This window comes from Erinaceus europaeus, chromosome 6 (assembly GCF_950295315.1).
Source record: "Erinaceus europaeus chromosome 6, mEriEur2.1, whole genome shotgun sequence".
In the NCBI taxonomy this organism is placed as follows: Eukaryota; Metazoa; Chordata; class Mammalia; order Eulipotyphla; family Erinaceidae; genus Erinaceus; species Erinaceus europaeus.
Genome location: NC_080167.1, coordinates 6503982 through 6519107, shown reverse-complemented (window position 1 = coordinate 6519107; position 15126 = coordinate 6503982). Strand labels below are relative to the sequence as shown.

General features: G+C 48.6%; 2 protein-coding genes and 1 pseudogene across 4 annotated transcripts in view; all 3 read right to left on the bottom strand.

The window, feature by feature from the left end:
- GCN1 (GCN1 activator of EIF2AK4) overlaps window positions 1-6820 on the bottom strand; it is an 84821-nt gene extending 78001 nt beyond the window's left edge. For 2 of the 3 annotated variants that reach the window (XM_060192983.1, XM_060192985.1), the window contains exon 1: window positions 6039-6080. In XM_060192983.1, the coding sequence (XP_060048966.1) occupies window positions 6039-6065 (27 nt within the window). In that variant the 5' untranslated portion in view covers window positions 6066-6080. Of the gene's footprint in view, window positions 1-6038; window positions 6081-6666 lie in introns of those variants that run through there. The other variant, XM_060192984.1, reaches the window with a different exon arrangement.
- A 1785-nt stretch (window positions 6821-8605) lies between these two features.
- On the bottom strand, window positions 8606-12357 carry RPLP0 (ribosomal protein lateral stalk subunit P0). Its single transcript, XM_007528566.2, has 8 exons — window positions 12328-12357; window positions 11974-12075; window positions 10183-10358; window positions 10016-10103; window positions 9758-9904; window positions 9478-9663; window positions 9039-9179; window positions 8606-8788 (listed from the first exon to the last, which is right to left on the bottom strand). The coding sequence occupies exons 2-8, from the start codon at window positions 12025-12027 to the stop codon at window positions 8627-8629; spliced, it is 954 nt and encodes a 317-aa protein (XP_007528628.1). The 5' UTR covers window positions 12028-12075; window positions 12328-12357; the 3' UTR covers window positions 8606-8626.
- Window positions 12358-13590: 1233 nt separating this feature from the next.
- On the bottom strand, window positions 13591-14176 carry LOC132539046 (large ribosomal subunit protein eL22-like; annotated as a pseudogene).
- Between the last annotated feature and the right edge of the window lie 950 nt (window positions 14177-15126).

Below are 15126 nucleotides of genomic sequence, written 5' to 3'. Positions count from 1 at the left end.
CCACGCCGCAGGACCCAGAGAGCAGCAGTCCGCAAGTATTCCTGAAACTGTTCCTCAGCAGCGCTGCACAGATGCAGAAGCAATAGGCTAGGGTATGAAAGACCCAGTAAGTAACATCCTGGTGCCATCCACTATCTTTTCCTTGTGAGGACACTTCACAGACAGAACTTTTCGGTAGAATAAGATTCAAGGATGCATAGAAAAATAACGCTGTTTTTTTCTTTTTCTTTTTTTTTTTCTTGGCTACCTGGGTTACCACTGGGGCTCAGTGCCTGAATGATAAGTCCACTGTTCCGGATGGCCATTTTTTCCTTTTTTGTTTGTATCATTTAATTCATTTATTTTTGATAAAGACATAGAGACACCTGCAGCACTGCTTCACCACTCAGGTGGGGGCCAGGGACTCCAACCCAGGTCCTTGGGCACGGTGATGGGTGTACTCTACTGGATGTGCCACTGTCTGGCCCCTATTTTTATTTTTCCTTTTTATGATAGAAATAGAGAGAAGTAGGGGGTCGGGCGGTGGCGCAGTGGGTTAAGCGCATGTGGCGCAAAGCGCAGGGACCGGCGTAAGGATCCCGGTTCGAGCCCCCGGCTCCCCACCTGCAGGGGGGTCGCTTCATGGGCGGTGAAGCAGGTCTGCAGGTCTCTCCCCCCCTCTCTCTCTGTCTTCCCCTCCACTCTCCATTTCTCTCTGTCCTATCCAACAACAAAGCAACGTCAACAATGGCAATAATAACCGCAACAAGGGGAGTCGGGCTGTAGCGCAGCGGGTTAAGCGCAGGTGGCGCAAAGCACAAGGACCGGCATAAGGATCCCGGTTCGAACCCCAGCTCCCCATCTGCAGGGGAGTCGCTTCACAGGCGGTGAAGCAGGTCTGCAGGTGTCTATCTTTCTCTCCTCCTCTCTATCTTCCCCTCCTCTCTCCATTTCTCCCTGTCCTATCCAACAACGACGACAACAACAATAATAACTACAACAATAAAACAACAAGGGCAACAAAAGGGAATAAATAAAATAAAATATTAAAAAATAATAAAAATAACCGCAACGAGGCTGCAACAACTAGGGCAACAAAAAAGGGGGGAAAATGGCCTCCAGGAGCGGTGGATTCATGGTGCAGGCACCGAGCCCAGCAATAACCCTGGAGGAAAAAAAAAAAAGAAAGAAACAGAGAAGTAAATAAAGATAATGGAAGAGAAAGGCAGACACCTGCAGCCAGCTCCACTGCTCCTGAAGCTTCCCCTCCCCACCGCAGGTGAGGACTAGGGGCTTAAACCCAGACCCTTGCACTTCACCAGTTGCACCACCACCGGACCCCAATTATGCCTAAATCCCTGATATATTCTATTGGCAGTGGATATGAATAAAGATATCCAAAACTGTCTTTTAAAAATTATTTTATTTATAGGGTGGGGGGAGAGAGCATAATGGTTATACAAAGAAACTTTCATGCCTGAGGCTCCAAAGTCCCAGGTTCAATCCCCCGCACCACCATAAGCCAGAGCTGAGCGGTGCTCTAGTAAATAAAACAAAATTAAAAATAAATAAATAAGAAATAAAAATTAAATATATATATTTTTTTATTTATTAATAAGATAAGAGGAGAGAGAGAGAAAGAACCACTGGTACATGTGTTGCCGGGGGCTGAACTCAGAACCTCATGCTTGAGAGTCCACTGCTTAATCCACTGTGCCACCTCCCGGACCACTCCAAAACTGTCTTTCTATAAAAAAAATATTTTAAGGCTAGGGAGACAGCATAATGGTTAAGCAAAAATGCTTTCAGGCCTGAGGTACCAAAGGTTCCAAGTTCAGTCCCTGGCATCACCCTAAGCCAGAACAGAGCAGTGCTTTGGTAAAAATAAATAGGGGAGTCGGGCGGTAGTGCAGCGGGTTAAGTGCACACGTGTAAAAATCCCGGTTCAAGGTCCTGGCTCCCCACCTGCAGGGGAGTCACTTCACAGGCGGTGAAGCAGGTCTGCAGGTGTCTATCTTTCTCTCCCCCTCTCTGTCTTCCCCACCCCTCTCCATTTCTCTCTGTCCTAACAAGGGTATCAATAACAATAACTACAACAACAATAAAAAAAAAACAAGGGCAACAAAAGGGAAAATAAATACAAAAATAAATAAATTTGCTTTTCTCATCATCACTAGTATTGTACCCACCCAGACAGGCACATAATTCAAGAGCCAACGAGGCCAGGCAGATAGCCTATTACAGCACCAACTTGTATGTGCGACACCCCAGAGGCTACAAGACATATGCAGTGCTGAGCAGTGCTCTGGTTCACTCTTCTAAAAGTATTTAAAAACAAACAAACAAAAAAAAGCTGGAGTCGGGTGGCAGTGCACCAGCTTGATCACATGTTACAGTGCACAAGAACCCAGATTCAAGCCCCCGGTTCCCACTTGCAACAGAGAAGCTTTTCTAGTGGTAGAGCTGTGCTGCGGGTATCTCTGTCTCTCAAGCCCCCTCTCCTCTCTCAATGTCGATCCAATAAATGAAGAAAAAAAAATTACTTAAAAAAAAAAATGTCAAAGAAGTCTGGAAGGTGAAAAATAACCCTTGCCATCATTCCCCACAAAGGATACCTTTGGCCAATTTTAGATTTCTCCACATCTCTACATAACTTGCTTGTGCTACACCCTCTTGACTTTTCGGTCTTTCAACCACAGCTGTCCTTATCAATGCCACCACTTAGCCTCTCCATGTCCCCAATGTAATTTCTCAGTTTCCCAAAGTGGGCTCCTTCCGTTTCACTGTTTATCCTCTATGTAGACAGATAGCCTCCAGCTTCCAGGTTTACTATCCTGCACAGGTTTTTATTATTGTCTTCAGGGTTCATTGCCTTTTCTACCTCACTTCAGTTTGCTCTTTGTGATTATTATTATTTCTTTATTGGGGGATTAATGTCTTACAGTTTGGTTTGCTGTCTTATCTACCTTACTTAATAACAGAACCCCAAACTTCTCATGATGTGTCTTTCAATACGTTTAGGCAGACCAGGTATCCTGCCAAGTTTCGGCTTCTGGAAGAGGCTCTGACAGGCAGACGCCCCGCCCGAGGCAGCAGGTGGTCCTCTCCAGCTGGGAAGCAGTATTGCTCCCTGAAGATGCTCTTTTCCTGTTTGGGTCAAGAAAGTTCTCTATTTCGTGAACTCCTTGACAGTTTACAAATATTTTAGCCTCATACTTGATTTAATTTGTTCTCGGGAGTCGGGCAGTAGTGTGATGGGTTAAGCACACACGGCACAAAGCGCAAGGACCTGCGTAAAGGATCCAGGTTCGAGCTCCCGGCTCCCCACCTGCAAGGGAGTCACTTCACAGGCGGTGAAGCAAGTCTGCAGGTGTCTGTCTTTCTCTCCCGTCTTCCCCTCCTCTCTCCATTTCTCTCTGTCCTATCTAACAATAACGACAACAATAGTAACTTAAACAATAAAAAGAAACAAGGACAACAAGAGGGAATAAATAAATATTAATAAATGAATAAATTTGTTTGCATACAGAATTCCAGGTTAAAATCCTTTCGGCTCTATAGTTGTTATGAAGCCTAACAGTATTAGCTTTTCTCCTTGGATGCTTCCAGGCTCCTCTCTTTGTGAAGGGATCTAAAATTTCAGGCTCTGTACCCCAAGTGTGACCCAGTGCTGTGTTATTTTTTTTAATTTTGCCTCCAGGGTTATTGCTGGGGCTAGGTGCCTGCACTAGGAATCCATTGTTCCTGGAGGCCATTTTCCCCTTTTGTTGCTGTTTATCGTTGTTGTTGTTGTTATTGTTGTTATTGCTGGACAGGACAGAAAGAAATTGAGAGAGGGGAGACAAAGGGGGAGAAACATAGACATCTGCAGACCTGCTTCACCGCTTGTGAAGCGACCCCCCCTACGGGGTGGGGGACGGGGGCTTGAACTGGGATTCTTACACTGATGCTTGCACTTCGTGCCATGTGCTACTGCCTAGCCTCCCACTTTTTTTGTAAATTATTTTTTTTAATTTATTATTTTTTTTTACCAGAACACTGCTCAGCTCTGGCTTATGGTGGCGTGAGGACTGAACCTGAGACTTTGGAGATTCTCACACATGAGATTCTCTTTGCATAATCATTATGCTATGTACACCTGCCCCTCCTTTTTGTTTTTGTTTAAGATTTTATTTATTAATGAAAAAGAAGAGAAAGAATCAGACATCACTCTGGTACACTTGCTGCCAGGGATAAGAACCTCATGCTTGAGAATCCAATGCTTTATACACTGCACCACCTCCTGGACCTCAAATGCTGTTATTTTTTTATCTAAAGTCAGCCCAGAACAGTGAAGCCCTAGCAATGGCCAAAAAAGTTAAATTAAAAATTAAAAAGTTCAGGGGGCCGGGCGGTGGCACACCGGGTGGTCAAGCACATACAGTACAAAGCAAAAGGACCTGCACAAAGATCCCGGTTCGAGCCCCCTACCTGCCAGGGGGCTGCTTCACAAGCAGTGAAACAGGTCTGCAGGTGTCTACCTTTCTCTCCCTTTCCTCTCAATTTCTCTCTGTCCTATCAATAAAGTAAAAATAAGTGTCTTTGGTCCGGAAATACATCCTTAGTGTGAAAAAAAGTTTCTCGGATTTTTTGTTCAAGAGTTCCAAGATGTCTCACTCTCTCCTAGCCCTTTCGGTGATTATAACACTCTTCCAGAGGAAAATTTCCAGTCTTCTACTAAAGTGGAGAAAGTTCCATTTGAAAATAGCTTTCAAGCATCCTAACTTACTCTTCCCATTCACCCACCCTGCCAGAGGCTGTCTCTCAGAAATTCATTTTCCTTGGGTCAGCTAAGTCCTTCACCACTTATCATCACTTTCTAGCTTCCCAAAGTTTGCTGTGGCATCTTTCTCACTCTTAAATAAAAAGAGGAGGAGGAGGAGGAGAAACTAAGCCCAGAGTGTCTACTCAGTGATAACATGCATATAAAGACCCTGTGTTTTAGCAGCATTAAAAAAAAAAAAAAAAAAGGTATCCATTAGAGACCGTACAAAACTGAGAAAGCGGGGCTAGGTGGTGATGTACTTGATAGAGCACACATGTTATAATGTACAAAGACCCGGGTTCAAGGCTCCAGTCCCCATCCGAAGGGGAAACCTTCACAAGCAGTAAAGCAGTGCTATAGGTGTCTCTCTCCCTATCTACCCTTTCCCCTCTCGATTTCTCTCTCTCTCCAATAAATAAATGTAAAATAGTAAAAAGAAACCGAGGAGGAGCAAACTAAGATCCTTCTGAAAAAAGCCATCTGTTGGGCAAATCAGAAGCAGACATTTTTAGACTCCCAGGCGTCTTCTTCTTCTACTAGAATTACACTGTCCAGCGGAACTTTAAGTGAAAAGCCGGCTGTTTCTCTCCACTGTCCCAACACAGGAGCCTCTGGTTACACTGCACTGCAACTGAAGTGAAGCTACACAGCTGGGGAGGCTTTTTTCACATTAACCATGCGTATGAATCATGCAACGTGTAAGCCCCCCCCCCCACCACCACCCCCAGAAATACTTTAGCAATACTCTTTCCACAAGGACCGGCATAAGGATCCCGGTTCCAGCCCCCGGCTCCCCACCTGCAGGGGGAGTCGCTTCCCAGGCGGTGAAGCAGGTCTGCAGGTGTCTGTCTTTCTCTCCTCCTCTCTGTCTTCCCCTCCTCTCTCCATTTCTCTCTGTCCTCTCCAACAACGACGACAACAACAATAATAACTACAACAATAAAACAACAAGGGCAACAAAAGAGAATCAATAGATAAAATAAATATTTCTAAAAAATCAAAAAAATAAATTAAAAAAAAAAAATACTCAAGGCCTCAATTCATCTCCTCACCCTGGAGACTCAAGTGGAAGCTGCCTGAAACACCTGTTACGTCTCCCTTTCGCATCGTCTTTCCACGCTAAAACACGGCTACAAAGAGGCCGCGGTGGAAGGAGCAGCGTTTCCGAAATCCTTGCCAGAACTACAACTGACTACACTGGGAACGCGGACAAACTCATTCATCTGCCTGGGTGGTGACGGTTCCTCTCTCTCACCCTGGATTTGACGATAACCACCAACATACACGGAGACTTCCTTCATGCGTGAAGACTCACAACACCCATGCCTAACACTTGTTATTTCACCTCACGTTGTGCATGGGAAAAGCTCGGGCGCGACCCTAAGCGACTCGCTCAAGAATCTCGCAAACTTCCACGGCCCAAACTCAAGATCTGCGTGACTGCAAAGATGATGTCGTTCGCCCCTGCACGGACTTGGGTGCTGAGCAACATTTGCTGAATGTCAAGTTTCGGGGGAAGGGCTGGCGTTGGCCCGGGCTCGTCGTCACAGGGCTAATGAAGAAGCAGGACTCCGAAAAGTGAACGCGGGCGACTCTCGGGCCGGGGAGGGGGGGCGGGGGAGGACTGACGAGCAAAGCAAAGCGCGACCGGAGCCCGGAGCCCGGAGCCCGACTCGAGCGCTGGCCGGTCTGCGCCGCGGAGCCGGGGGCTGGGTGGGAACGGAGCCGCGAGGGGCCGGCTCGAGGTGGCCCGGGGCTGCGCCCTCCGCAGCCGCCGCCCCCAGCACTTTGGGGGTCCCCAGAGGGGCGGTCTGCCCTCTTCCCGCCCGCCGCCGGCCGCGCCCCGTCACCCACAGCCTCGGCCCCGCGGCCAGCCGCCTCACCTGCGTGTCGGCCGCCATCCTGCCGGCGCTGACTCCGGAACTGCTTCCGGAACTGCTTCCGGGTCACGGCGCGCACACGCGGCAGGGCGAGTCCGAGAGGCTCCTGGTGCTCCGGCCTGGCGTCCCCGGGCGGAACGGCGGCCGGGGCGTGATGAGACCCTCCGCCCCGCGCCCGCTCTTCGCCCCTGGTGGCCGCCGCCCTCCCCGGGACTCCTGAGGGACGAGCGGCCCCGAGGATCCGGAAGGCGGAGTCCGCCCCGCACGCCCCGCGGCCCTTTGCTTTCCTGAGCGAACCGTAGCTCGGGGGGGGGGGGGGGGGGGGGGACCGGGCCTGAATTTCATAGATGGCTCCTTCTCCTCCCGGTGGCCCTGGCTCGTTGGGGAGGTGTTTCCCAGTGAATATTCTATTGATTCACTTCACCGGGGACGGCCAGGCTCCAGAAAAGGCAGGGAGGGGCCCCGACGGCCAGGTCACGGCCACCAGCACCGGAAGTGAGCGTGTAATGGGAGGTCCCGGGCAGGGGCGAGTCGGGGTCCTTGGCACCGGAAGTCTCCAAGATGGTGGGACTTTTGTCTCTTCCTGAATTCACAGAAACGACACCTCGCAAGCTCCCTTGGAATGATTGGCCGGCCGTCAGGTACACGGCAAAGCAGTGCACTCTGCAGCTGAGCTGTCTTCCATCCGTGAGACATGGTGGATGACAGCTGCAAGGCCAAATACATTGCTGCTCCTGTGATAAAACAGCTCATCCTACACTCACGACAACCTCCGAGATGCCTCCTCCGAACAAATCCTACTTCCTACCTAAAAAATGTTTTGAGGACCAGCAAGATAGCCTAATGGTTATGCAGAGCCTTGAGGCTCTCAAGTCCCAGGTTCCATCCTCCCTTACCACAGGCCAGAGCTGTACACTGCGTTAAAAAAAAAAAAAAAAAGTTGATTGTGGGCCTGGGTGGTGGCTGAGCACAATGTGCAAGGACCCAGGTTCAAGCCCCCAGTGCCCACCTGTTGGGGGAAAAAGCCTCCCAAGTGGTGTAGTGCTGCAGGTCTCTCTCCGTATCACACCCATTCCCCCTCTTGATTTCTAGTGGTCTTTATCCAATAAAGGTAAATTTTTAAAAGTTTTAAGAGCCCAGTCCCCACTGCATTGAAGCTTTGGTGCTGTGGTCTCTTAAAAGGAGGGTAGATAGCATAATGGTCATGCAAAGCACTGTCATGCCTGAGACTCTGAAGTCCCAGGTTCAATCCCCAGCACAAGCTGGAGTTGAACAGTGTTCTGGTTAAAAATTTTAAAAAAAGGGGGGTCAGTAACGCAGTGGATTAAGTGCATGTAGCAAAGTTCAAGGATCTGGGTTTGAGGGCCCACTCCCCACCTGCAGGGGAGTTGCTTCACAGCCTGTGAAGCAGGTCTGCAGGTGTCTTCCCCTCCTCTCTGTTTTCACCCTAACAACTACAACAATTAAAAAACCAAGGGCAACAAAAGGGAAAATAAGTAATTAAAAAAAACCTCAATGTCTTAACCATAAGACTAGAGAATAGTCTGGTGCAGTGGATAAAGCATTGGACTCCCAAGCATGAGTTCAGTCTGTGTGATATCTGGTTCTTTCTCCTTTTCAAATTTTTATCAGAACAAATATAAATAAAAACACCTTTAAGCCAGACTTCAAGTTTTCTCATGTTAATGGTTATGACTTTTCCATCTCAATTCCATCACCACCCAGTGATGACTGTATCTCAACATTGTAGAGGAACCCAGGTCAGTGACTAGATAAGCCAAGGAAACAATCCTAGCTTTGTCCTTCTAGCCTAAATGTCAATTCCAGATAAACGTCTATGGTTTTATCTTCTAATACACTGCACACTGGAAGTACATAAAATGAAGACTCCAGACTCTTAAAGAGAAAAAGCCTTTATTTCCTTGTCTCACAAATAAAGCTGGCTTATTTTGCTTTCTGGTGATTAGTCAAAGAGACCAAATCCCATGTCCTCGTCCGACTCTTCCGACTCCTCCTTTACTTCAGCTTTGGCCGGAGCCGCGGCAGCAGGAGCAGCAGTGGTGGCGGCGGCGGCCACCGGAGCAGCAGCCGCAAATGCAGACGGATCAGCCAAGAAGGCCTTGACCTGAAGGGTGAAAGCAGCCAAAATGATCATCACAACTCCTAAATCCCAAACGACCCAAATCCCCCTTTAAAACATTTGTAAAGCTCTAGTTTATTGGTAAACTACTTCTAAGCCAGTGTAGTCTAACAGTGGCTAACCAGGAACAGCAGTGTGGGATGGCTCGATGAGCTTATTTCCACATCTGACCTTGTTAGCAAACCTCTTTCAGGACGAGCTAACTGCCACGTTCACTCCAGTTCCATCGGCTTACCTTTTCAGCAAGCGGGAAGGTGTATTCTGTCTCCACAGACAAGGCCAGGACTCGCTTGTACCCATTGATGATAGAATGAGGCACAGAAGCCACAGTTGGGTAGCCGATCTGCAGACACACACTGGCAACATTACGAACACCCTGGAAAGAGAAAGTTACTTTAGGTGACATGTCTTATAACAGAAGAAACTGGCAGGTAAGATTATTGCTAGGCTCGCTTCCCACAGGATACTTCCTCTTAAAAGCTTCCAGCAGAGCAATTCAGATCCTCTCTCATTTATTAAGTCCTTTAACAATAGTATACTGTTACTGCCATTTCGCAGACAAAAAACCTGAGGTGAGCAGATCCCGGATTAGAGCTGCCGGGCCAGAATGTGGGATGGCAGTGACCGTGCTCTACGGTGCTAATGGTTGAAAGGCCTGGAACAGCAGCACATACCTCCAGGAAGCGAGAATGCAGAGCTTGCTCTGTGATGTCCAGCACTTCGGGGTTGTAGATGCTGCCATTGTCAAACACCTGCTGGATGATCAGCCCAAAGGAGAAGGGGGAGATGTTCAGCATGTTCAGCAGAGTGGCTTCGCTGGCTCCCACTTTGTCTCCGGTCTTAATCAGCTGCACATCACTCTGCAGGACAAGAACGGGCAGTTAACATCTGGACACCCAACAAGAACGCCCCCACCACTTGCCCCTTTGGCACAGGTCTGCCCAGCCCACTCACCAGGATTTCAATGGTGCCCCTAGAGATCTTAGTGGTGATGCCCAAAGCCTGGAAGAAGGAGGTCTTCTCGGGCCCCAGGCCGGTGTTCTGGGCTGGCACGGTGACCTCGCATGGGGCAATGGCACCAGCACGGGCAGCAGCTGGAACCTAAACAGAGTCAAGATGCAGTGAGAAGTCATCAACTCGAATACAACCTGGTGCAAGTGGTCAACTGAGGGAGCTGGACTGAAGCACCGGCGACACTCGTGCTCCCCTCACCTTATTGGCCAGCAGCATGTCTCTGATCTCAGTGAGATCCTCCTTGGTGAACACAAAGCCTACGTTCCCGCGGATGTGAGGCAGCAATCTGCAAAGTTGACAGGAGATGGTTGTCTTTCACAGGAAAAGGGGCAAGACACCGCACAAAGCCCCTAAGAGACACTGACTTCTCCAGGGCAGGGTTGTTCTCCAGGTGCCCGCGGATGGCCTTCCGCATCATGGTGTTTTTGCCCATCAGCACCACGGCCTTGCCGCGCAGGGACATGCGGATCTGCTGCATCTGCTTGGAGCCCACATTGTCTGCTCCCACAATGAAGCATTTCGGGTAGTCATCCAGAAGTTGCTGTAATTAAAAAAAAGATAAAATAAATCTCATCAGAATGCTACACCGGGGTAGCAATCTTAGGGGAAGATAAGGGCTGTCCATCAAGACCCAGATACAAGATGGAAAACAGCAACAAAAGGCATTCAGAAGTAGAAAGAGGTATAGGTGTGACTTAGGAAGGGAAGGCAGGACCACAGAAATACACGGGCAAATACATATACACATATAAACAGTGGTCAACCTGGGACCCTGGGGTAGCTACTGCCGTTTCCGATGGAGGGAATGAGGACACAGAACTTTGGTGGTGGGAAATTGTCTCAGGATTTTGTAAACCATTATCAAACCACTAGTAAGTTTCCCAGTTACAAAATGTGTTTCTGATTAAATCAAACAACTAAACAGAACCTAAGAAGTATGTCGGGGAGGGGGGAGCATAATAATTATGGCAGACTCTCATATTTGAGGCTCTTAATTTCCAAGTTCAATCCCCCTCCTGTACCACCATAAAGCAGAGCAGACCCAGTACTCTGGGTAAATATTTAGACAGACACCAACAAGACTAAATTTACAGCATTAAACCATAACATTTATTAAGTATGACAAATTTGTATAAGCTAGGTTGAGATTAAAAATAACGTGTGTATGGTGGGGGTAGATAGCATAATGGTTACGCAGAGACTGTCATACCGGAGGCTCCAAAGTCCCAGGTTCAATCCCCCGCACTACCACAAGCTACAAGCTGAGCAGTGTTCTGGTAAAATAACAACTTGTGTGCTACTATCTTGGTGAAAAATAGATGAAAGCCACCATGCAGCACCGGGCCCAAGAGTAGCATTATTTCCAAATTTAAGTCCCAAACCCAGTGTGATCCACACCCGTCAAAAAAAAAAAAACAACAACATTGGGCCAGGTGGTGGCGCACCTACTTGTGTGCAAGGACCAGGGTTCGAGCCCCCTAGGTTTCCACCAGCAAGGGAAAAGCTTTGCAAGTGGTGAAGCAGAGCTGCAGGTCTCTTCCCCTCTCTAGTTGCCCCTCCCACTACAATTCTGGCCCATCTCTGTCCAACAAATAAAAGATAAAAAAAAATAAACACTGCCCGTCAGGGAGGTGGCGCAGTGGATAAAGCATGGGACTCTCCAGCATCAGGTCCCGAGTTCAATCCCCGGCAGCACACGTACCAGAGTGACGTCTGGTTCTCTAATATTTAAAAAAAAAAAAAAAAAAAAAAAAAAAGGAAAAAAGGAAAAAGGGCCAGGTGGTGGTGCACCTGGTTAGGTTATGTGCTCACATGACAGTGTGCAAGGACCCAGGTTTCCAGTCCCTGGTTCCCACCTGCAGTGGTTAAGTAGGGCTGCAGGTGTCTTATCTTCCCTCTCGATTTCTGGCTGTCTCTATCCAGTAAGTAAACATAACAAAAAATAAAAAATAATAATAATAAATAAAATGAGACAAGTCATCGTCCTAAACCAGCAATAACTTGCCCGGCACTTTGAGTCACCTGCCTGCCATCTTCCCAGAGATGGCGGCAGAATCCGCGTTAAGGGACATGAGCGGCTCAGCCGGTCTGTCCACACGGGGGGGGGGGGGGGGGGGACACGACGACTGAGCCCCGAGCAGAAATGCAGGACTTACGATGATCTTCAGGAAGTAGTTGGACTTCCAGGTCGCCCTGTCTTCCCTGGGCATCACGGCGGTGCGTCAGGGATTGCCACGCAGGGTTTAAAGACGGAGTCACTGCGGGGAGAGAGGAGCTCAGGTCCCGGGACGCACACGCGGCCCCGCCGGGCTCCAGGCCGCAGGCCCCGGGGCGGGGCAAGCCATGTCGACCGCCGCCATCGTCCCCCGGGAACAAGAACCATCGCAGCCGCTGACCGCCCGTGTCCAGCGCCGCGACCCACCCCACCTACCCCCGGGACCCCGCGACGGAAGCCAACCCACCCCACTCCACCCCCGACACCCGCCCGGCCGGCACAACAGCACACGAACCTCCCACGAGGACGCCTGGCGAGAAGAGGGCCACGCGCGCGTGCGAATCTTTTATATGCACACGAAGCAGCCAATCGGAAGCCGCAGGCGGTGCTCAAGCCTATTGGTTGACGCCAATGCCTGTCTCGGGAAAGAGACCGAAACTGCACACCCATTGGGTGATGTCACTGCCACTCTAGCCAACAAGAAACCGCCTTTAAGCCGGGTGGTAAAGAAGGGCGCGGCCTTGTGTTGGAGGAGCTTGCACAGGTTTACCTCCCTCTGCTGGGCCGGAGGTGCTTTGCCTCAGAGACCTGGCTTCGGTCTAGAGGTGGGGAGATTGCGTCAGCCTTGCATGCATGAGGTTCCTGGTTTGACCCCTGGCGGCGCATGTACCAGAGGGGGCTCTATCTCATGTGACAATTTATCCCTCATCTATATACTTAGAAAATAAGCCTTAGGAGAAGAATTAAAGCCTAGGGGCCGAGCGATGGAGAACCTGGTTGAGCTCATACATTAGTTTACAGGGTTCCGGGTTCAAGACCCCAACCCCACCTGCAAGAGGGAAGATTCACAACACGAAAAACATATTATAGGTGTCTCTCTCCTTCCCTTTCTCCCTTCCCCTCAATTTCTCTCTATCTCTATACAAAATAAATTAAGAAGGAAAAAAAATAGGGGGGCAGGTGGTGGTGCACCTGGTTAAGCGCACATATTACAGTGCTCAAGGACCCAGGTTTGAGCCCCTGGTCCCCACCTGCAGGGGGAAAACTTTGCAGGTGGTGAAGCAGAGCTGCAGGTGTCTATCTGACTCTCTCCCTCTCTATCTCCCACTTCCCTCTCAATTTCTGACTGTCTCTATCCGATAAATAAATAAATTTAAAACAAATTAAAGAATTTAATGGCTGGAGGGGTAGCTCTATGGTTATGCAAAAAGGCTCATGCCTGAGTCTCTGCACTCCCAAGTTCTCCCATCCAAGTATTAGCCAGGCCCGACCCTGCTTAGAGACCAGGACTGTCCACAGTGGTATGGGGGTAGACTGAGCTCTCAGATTCAAGCCTTGGCACCACCATAAGCCAGAGCTGAGCAGTGGACAGGTAAAATAAATAAACACGATCTGTTTGTTTTTTTTTTTAAAGAAAAATCACCTAAGTTGGATCATTTCCTCTTCAGCTCAAAGTTCTTCAAAGGACTGGAGAAGTGACTCTTCTGTTGACCTCCATCAAGTTTTGACTCAAATATCACCTACTCAAGGAAGCCTACCTTGATTACTCAACTTAAAATTATATGAAGGTCCCTAGTAGGTGACTCCCCTGGTAAACTGTATCTTTCTTTCTTTCTTTTTTTTTTGGTTTCCAAGTTTTATTCAAGCACTCATACAAAACATTGCAGATAAAAGAGCTCTCATCTTCATCTTCCTCCTCTTCTTCATCTTGGTTAATCTGGAAGTAACGCAATTCATAGCTCTCTTTGCTGTTAGCAACTACGCGTAACCAATCACGCAGATTATTCTTCTTCAAATATTTTTTGGTGAGATATTTCAAACACCTTCTGGAGAAAGGCACCTCAGCAGTCACAGTGATCTTGCTCTTGCTTCGTTCAATGGTCACAACCTCACCACCGAGATCCCCAGCTTTGCCATTCACTTTGATTCTCTCCTGAAGAAACTGCTCAAAATCAGCAGCATCCGTGATTCCATCTTCAACAGGGTGTGTACAATCAGAACTTCAGAACCTGCTTCTTTTTTTTGCCCCCCTTCGCCACAAGTTTTTCCACAGGCGCCACTGCCGCAGCCAACTCTGTATCTTTCAAGTCTGGCTTGATCCAACACAGGAAAGAGAACCATGGACAAGACCCAGGGAGCTCCATTGATGGATCTCTCCACCTCTCTAAAAATAAATTTTAACGGTTCAAGCCCCCGGCTCCCCACCTGCAGGGGAGTCGCTTCACAAGTGGTGAAGCAGGTCTGCAGGTGTCTGTTTTCCTCTCCCCCTCTGTCTTCCCCTCCTCTCTCCATTTCTCTCTGTCCTATCCAACAACAACGACATCAATCATAACTACAACAATAAAACAAGGGCAACAAAAGGGAATAAATATTAAAAAATAATAATAAATTTTAATTGAGCCTTGGGCGGAAAATAGTAACTTAGGGAAGTGGCTCAACCACATCACACATGTGAGACCCTGGGTTCAATTTCCCAGGACTGCATTAAAATTACATATATCCTGTGGCAAGAAAGGTACATTCCCTCATGGAGCCCAAGCCTGGGCTAAATCCCTGGCAGTACATATAACCGAATGGTCCTCTGGTCTCTTTTTAGCTTGTCCGTCCATGCCTAGGTGTGCTAGTTTTTTGGTTTTTTTTTTTTGCCTCCAGGGTTATTGCTGGGGCTCAGTGACTGCACTATGAATCCACTGCTCCTGGAGGCCATCCCCCCCCCCTTTTTTGCCCCTGTTGTTGTAGCCTTGTTGTGGTTATTATTATTATTGTTGTTGATGTCATTCGTTGTTGGATAGGACAGAGAGAAATGGAGAGAGGAGGGGAAGATAGAAAGTGGGAGAGAAAGACAGACAACTGCAGACCTGCTTCACCGCCTGTGAAGAGACTCCCCTGCAGGTGGGGAGCAGGGGGCTCCAGCGGGGATCCTTAGGTTGGTCCTTGCGCTTTGTGCCACGTGCGCTTAACCTGCTGCGCTACTACCTGACCCCCTCTTTTTTTTCTGTTTCTTGCCTTCATGGTTATTGCTGGGACTTGGAGCCTGCACTACGAATCCACTGCTGCTGGAGACCATTTCCCCCCCTTTTTGTTACCTTGGTTG

Excerpts from the sequence above, each read along its gene's own strand:
- RPLP0 (XM_007528566.2), bottom strand. The coding sequence starts at position 12,027 with ATGCCCAGGGAAGACAGGGCGACCTGGAAGTCCAACTACTTCCTGAAG. Across the intron at positions 9,905-10,015 it reads ACATGCTGCTGGCCAATAAG|GTTCCAGCTGCTGCCCGTGC; the intron begins GTGAGGGGAGCA and ends GACTCTGTTTAG. Across the intron at positions 9,180-9,477 it reads TGCATTCTCGCTTCCTGGAG|GGTGTTCGTAATGTTGCCAG; the intron begins GTATGTGCTGCT and ends TTCTCTTTCCAG.